The sequence below is a fragment of the Pocillopora verrucosa genome, chromosome 1 (genome assembly GCF_036669915.1).
Source record: "Pocillopora verrucosa isolate sample1 chromosome 1, ASM3666991v2, whole genome shotgun sequence".
Classification (NCBI taxonomy): Eukaryota; Metazoa; Cnidaria; class Anthozoa; order Scleractinia; family Pocilloporidae; genus Pocillopora; species Pocillopora verrucosa.
The window spans coordinates 4,165,059-4,172,007 of NC_089312.1; the positions used below are offsets into that span (position 1 = coordinate 4,165,059).

Sequence of the window (6,949 nt, forward strand, 5' to 3'; positions counted from 1 at the left end):
GACCCGAACAGAGAAGCAAACTTTTTTATCAAATGCGATTCAGCTCATTACAAAAAAGTTTAAGTTCGAGTTTTCCTCGTTAAGTATTCGCTTAACTCTTTCATTAATGAGGAAGTGATCCATATGTAAGTTCTCTTTTTAATATCAATGTGATGATGAAACCTATACAGCTGTAGAGAATCAGGAGGAGATATCACTATTCTTTTTTCATCTCGTGGTTTAACTTGCAAATGAATGACCACTGAAATTAAAATTTTTCCTTGTTGCTGGACACTCCCTTATATCATTTCTTCATCATATCTGTGGTTTTTATTATTTCGCTTGACGTGGTGTGATGGGGGCATCCAAGTATCTCTTTCAGTCGTCTAGAATAATTATTAAATAGATCTAGTACTCAAGAGAAATATTATGAATTGTTGTCTTCAAATCGCTCACCGGTTTAACCTACAACACAGACATAAATTTAAGTCTGTGAAAATGAGAAACAAAGACCTGGGTTCAGCGAATTTGATTCGACTGGTAGTTTTATAAGAATTTTCCGAAACATGCACTTCAGTTTTCATTAGTACCACATTCCACAGAAAGTTTCTTCCCTAGATTTTTTAACTACTAAAAAAATATTAAAAGTGAAAAAATATTACTGTCATAGTCTGCTGCCTCTCGCATTTAATTATCAAAGTCCTCTGTTGTATGCAGCACGGTTTGAAACCCAAGATATGTAAGCCGTAGCTAATGGACCGCCTGTTTGGTACCTGTCCGAGTGAAAAAGGAAACGCCCCCTTGAGGTTGTCAATCTTTAAACGAGGTCATGTTTCAAGTCACTTTAGACATTCGCTTTGTCAAGAAGATCTAACAGTATGTTTATTGGAAAAATAAAATGTGGAACTTAAAAGCGTTGACTGATATTTCATGGTGCAAAGTTAAATATTTTCAAAATTATTTTCGTCAATTTTTCTTCCAGCGGTAATGAGTAATTGACATACCATTGCTACACAATGGAAGTTTATCGTGTTAAGGTAGAGATCGAGACGTGGTGGGTCCTTGAGGCTGAAAAACAGTCGCGAACTAAACAGAGCAAGAAAAAAGCTGGGAACTTATTACGAAGTTATCAAATGGTAATTTTATTGCTGATGATAATAAAAGAACGATGTAAACACACTTCAAAAACTTACTGGCAACTGTGATTTCACCTCGTTAGATCACAGGCCTTGTTAATTTTAACAGAAGAAATAATAAATGAAGAGAAAATTGAATGAGTGGGAGACTTTCGAATTGTTTCAAGAAACCGCTATTAAGAGTTTGTTTGTGTAGCTTCCTTTGTCTTCTACAATCGACTGTTGCAGTTAAAGATGAGGCTTACAAATTTCCCCTGACTCACCTGAATATAAACTATCAACGACATGTTTACTTACATGCAACCAAGCATATCTTATGAGCGCTCGCCGACATCGACAAAAAGACACCGCTTTCATTAAAATAGAAAATCTCGTTCCGTCTTTGTCTTGAAAGTCTGCAAGATTACCAGAAAATTGAAAGTTTAAAGAGGATCAGATTGCTGCATTCTCCATCAATTTGATGCCACCTTCACAAAAGTGTTATGTATTCAAATTCTTCAATTCCATTTCTTTTCTATACACCACCGGTTACCATTGTCGAACCAACCTGCAGTTATTGTCAAAGCCTTTTGTTCTTCACATTGTCCTTCAACAAATGCGTTTTTCGATTAGGTGAAAAGGCGAGCAGCTAACCCAAATACTAATGTGCCCTCATGATTAACATGGAAAAAAAAAACTAACCACCTCTTCCCTTTTCAAGTTAGGAGTGAGCTCCATTCCGGCCTCCCATAGTGAACGAATTACCATTGCAACTGTCTCTGATTGAAAATTCAGTTCCACGTGTTTTGCATCCGTAGTTTTTTTTACTGAAGACATATGTTTGTGGCTTGTCTAAGACTATTCAAAAAGGACTCTGAGAAGTATCGATAAAAATAAACTGTCGACTTTCGTTCATTTATGCGCTTTTTACAAAACAAACAAATCGCAACAACAGTTTGAATGGTAAGAGTTAGAATTGTAACTAAACAACGTGTTTAAAAGAAGTTACTGAGATTATGAACAATGGCGTGTTTATCTTCAATTCTCTTCGCTTCAAAGAGCAACTTTAGACTTTGTGAGCAAGGAAAGGCGGGTGATTTCCCAACTGAATGTAGGTTAGATGTAAATTTTGACGTTGTGAATTTAGAAATTAATTATCATTATGTCTTATTTACTAGAATTAGGTCCAAATGATTAAATCTTCATGTTCAAGTTAGAATCTATCACTGAAGGTGCTAAAGGTTTAAATAAAAGGTCGATTTATCCTAATTTAACATACGCTCCTGAAACGTAACAAAACACATCAGTAGAAATAAACAATTTTTAAGATTTATTCTTTTCATATGTTATCTAAAATTGACTATACTTCACAACTAAAATAAGGAGAACAACAGGAGGTATTTGTAGCATTTTGTTAGTTATATACCATTTGCGCCTCCTTTCATGTGTTGGAGGTTAGCGAATTGTTCCAATCTTAGCTTAACGTTGCGTGCATCGCGTGAAATACTATTTCAACAATAGGATTAGAGCGATTTCTTTCGAGCTCTTAATGTTTCATCCTCTCTATTCAAAGGAAATCATTTTACAAAAAGCTAGCATACAAAAGGGATTCAGTTCCCTGAGTGCACACTGCAAGACTTGAAGAGGAGGGCATATGCTGCGTTTCCGACTTCTTACTGTGATAATTTTGATTCAGAGAAAAGTAAAACAAAAAAATTGATAAAACAAGCAATCGAATAGACATTTTTAAGTCGTCAGAGAGGAAGTGAGAAAGATTCCCTCCTCGCTGATCTGCGACTGGTACTTTAGAGAAGACCGGCATAAAAGCCCCTGTGGTACCTAACTTGGAAAAGCTCATTTAATAAACTTTATTCAGCTGAACAAAGTTGAGTTCTGAACAGAAATCCGAAAACCGAAAACTAAGCGCGTATAACTCAATTAAGATATTTTTATAAAGAGGGCATAAAACAAATAAACCATGTTATGGTTTTAAGATGACTTCCATGCGATGCTTTATCCAATAAACATCCGAATTTTAAGGTTAACAATCTTTTCAAATCCGGGCTAGAAATTTTACTTTTGTCTGAGTTTTAAGAATAGGGACAAAGAAACAAACTGAAAACACTAGCCTTACTTGAGCCGAATTATCTTTGCGTGAAATTATCCCATTCATGGTAGGATCTAAGTCACAGATCATTTTGAATTCCTTTCTAAACATTCGTATTCAAGGATAAGAAACAAAATAGCGTATGGTGGCATGACTCGACAGGTTTCGTTTTGTGTTATCAACGGCCTTTTGTCTTTGGTTGCCATGTCGAATTGAACACGTTCTTTGAAATAACAAAGTGTGGCTGTTTGACAATGATAAAGTGAGTTTATGCTTCATTGTGAAATTATATAACTTTTAACGTCGGAGTTTACAAGCTAGAATTATTCTGTTTGATAAACGCCCTCTCGGTTTGTGGCAGATTGTGTCTAAATTGTTAGATCGATCCGCGAAACCAATCTACCTGTAATCCAAGAACGAAGAAGCCAGCGAATCGGCCACGCTGCCCGCTTGAACGAAGACTGCAAATTCAATTGGTATATTGTTTTTATTGTATGAATAAACACTTAAATAAGCTACTAAACTATACAACTTGGTTAATCCCTGTTAAATTCTTATTTCAATATGTCCATTAAAGCGATAATAATCCTTTAGTCCCGGTTCTTAGAAACGACTTACTACACAGACTCACCTCTGCTACACAAATTTAATTTGTCCCAATAAATGAAAAGTAAAAAAATGTTATAAAGGGTCGAGCCTCTTTTATGGCGAATAAGTGATTCGTGTTTTATCGACATTAGTGTATGGAAATGAACATCTCGGCTAGGTGAAATTTGATGTCTGCGTATCTTGGGAACAACAACAGAGCAATTCTCACTAATATCCAACATCAGGTCTCATCATAACAAAATCCATGGACGATCTTGGGATGCCCGTTCTGCTGTCAATGGCAGTTGGGGCGTGAACTAAGGATGAGGATTCTGGTAAAACGCTTCGATGATGAACCACATGTCCAACTTGCATAGAATGCGACATAGATGGATGATGGCTTGAGTAAGCTATGGGAGGTCCGCAAGATATTTCTCTGCCAACAAGCGGTAGATGGGTCGAACAAGGTCCTTTTATTTCTGTCATAGGCTGCACAACCGGGTAATGAGGAGCGAAATGGTAAGGCGGAGGAGGCTCCGCTAATGTACAGTTTCCTGAGCAATTGCTAAAAATAGGACCTGAAGGCACCAAATGGCCTGGCGGTAATGGGCTACAAAGCGACGAAGAGGGCGGATATCCCATCCCACTCATATCATGATAGCCATAAGGATTTAAACTTTGCGTTTTCAACTTGGGTGTAGCCTTAGGCTTCCTTTTAGGCTGATATTTATACTCTGGGTGATCCTTCTTATGTTGTTCCCTCAGTCGTTTCGCCTCTATTACGTACGGATCTTTCGCTTCAGGCGAGAGTGCGTTCCATTCAAGTCCAAGCCGCTTGCTTATTTCCGAATTCAACATTCGAGGGCATTCCTCTGCGATGCGCCGTCTCTCTTTACGCGACCAAACCATGTATGCATTCATGGGCCGTTTTATGTGCTCACTGGGTTTTGTCATTCTTGTTGATCTATTTTCAAGTGGTACAGTTTCCAAAATGTCGATGCGAATTCACCGCCAAGTGGTTGGTAATACAGTGAGTGCGGTCACCCTGAGAAGTTGGCTTTTATAGGTCGTCCAAGCCTCTCGTTTGTGGATAGGGCCACTTGGAATGAAAAGAAACCACGTTATGAACAATGGAGGGTCTCAATGAGCTCCCACAGAAGTGGTTTATTATAAGAATCTTGACGGGTATAAATTATTGATTTGGTAGAAGAATGGGTTACCCACATGAATTTAACGAGCAAGAGTTCGATAGAACAATAGAAACTAGAGAACGTTGATGAATAATTAACAGAGCACGATGTCTTGTAAGATGAGTAAATGGGGAAAGAGACTGGTGGCGGGAACTCCCATGGATTGAGTGAATTCATGGTTTAAAGAACTGTTAAAGACGAGTGTTTCCTTAGAACGTTTTATTTATTAATTCACAATGAACAAAAAAAGGAAGAAAAATATCTTGTCTGGTGTACTATCTGGTACTTAAGGGTTTCAAAACTAAGGTGACTCCAAATCGTTGCTCAAGAGACTGACTAAAATAGTTGGATGATTTTCGGCAAATACGCGCGGCGCCGAGGATATTTAAGCTAAGCCCTACAAACACGCTGTCTGCTGTGCTAATTAGCATTAAAGACGTCCTTGTTTTGACGTTGAATGAACAGATAACAAAAAAAGTTTTGCATAGGAAGGAGTTGTGTTTACAAATGACCCACTGTGACTTGAAAGGTTCAAAGCTAGTTTTTATTTAAAACACAATATTTAACATGAGGCCAATTTTCACTGTTCATTCAGTACGTGTGGCTTATCTCTACCGAATGAACTTGCCCACACACTAAACAATGTATCACGACTCTCATAATCTTTATTCAAAGTACAGAAGTTCGCTTTTTATTCACATGGACAAAACCAGTTTTATTATGGAATTGTTCAAGCCCTAAACGGTAATAAAATTTACGAGAGGGCCACAAAGACCTAGTTAAAATTGCACTCTTTGTTTCACTCAAGCATTAAATTTGTCTTACGAAAGGATATTAACATACACTTTTAAAACCCCTTCATTTTGACTTTAAAACGACGTCTGGCAGCGGGTGGTTTTTATTTCCTTTTAGGTGAGTGTGACAAGACCCATTTTAATGCAATTTTCTCGGCTTGTCAAAGGTTGAGTTTCTATTTTTTTTTTCACTAGCTATAATCTGGGCATTTCAATTACTGTGTACACAATACCTATACGAACCTAGATATCGCGTCAGACGGGCGTATTCAAGGCCGCGCCGACGTTTGAATTAAGAGCATTTACTTATCAGACGTTCAAACATTATTCATTGTGAATTACGAAAATGCGCGCATCCTGTACACAATTTGCGTTAAGTAGGTTAACACTTAGGTATATATCTCGCGCGTGAGGTGGAAATCTACATGCCTGCTGGGTACTTGAAAAAGTTAAAAGAATCAGCTAAGCGTGAACATGGCTCAACAAGTTAACAAAGCGATCTGGAATTACATCTTCATTGAAGGATCAGATATGGAAATAATAAAGGAAAACACGTGCCGGTTCTTCTTTTCAGCTGGCGGTTTCCCAAAATTTATCCACTTCCCAAAGGCAACGAATATGTCCCTTTGTTAAGACGTTTTAACCCGAGGAAAAAAAAATGGGAAACAAATTGCATATTCTCTTTTTAGTAACTCGTTTTCGAAAAAATATAATAGTTGCCACTTTTTCAAGCAAATCGATTTCTGCAAGACAAAAGAGAGGATAATTTTCTGTGTCTACTCGGTACAACATAAACAAGACAATACTGGCTTTTGAACGAGCCATTAAAGGCCTCGGTGTATGGCAGGTGTTGAGATCGTGTTCCCATGGATCGAGTTATAGAAATGCCACAATAGCTTTTGTTTTAAGATTCGCTACGAAGTTTTGCCAAATTTACCACAACAACTTACGCTCTTTGAGCTGCAAATGGAACATGACTTTGGTCAGGATTAATGGGTGGAGCATAGTTTTTATTTTTAGTCACCATAATTATTAATATCTTAACACAATGTCAGCAGAACACATAAATATAGAGAGCTTTCCAACATGACACGCGGTATCCCGTCGAATTTCCTCATGAAATCCACGTTGCCAAGTCGTAGGACACAACCGAGACCTCTTTTGATTTTATTTTAG

General features: G+C 37.6%; 1 protein-coding gene across 1 annotated transcript; it reads right to left on the reverse strand.

Annotated features, from left to right (window-relative positions):
* Positions 1–3,936: 3,936 nt before the first annotated feature.
* LOC131800194 (transcription factor Sox-14-like) lies at positions 3,937–4,932 on the reverse strand. The gene has a single exon (XM_059117888.2). It carries the CDS (start codon positions 4,741–4,743, stop codon positions 4,018–4,020), a length of 726 nt encoding a protein of 241 aa, XP_058973871.1. The 5' UTR covers positions 4,744–4,932; the 3' UTR covers positions 3,937–4,017.
* Between the last annotated feature and the right edge of the window lie 2,017 nt (positions 4,933–6,949).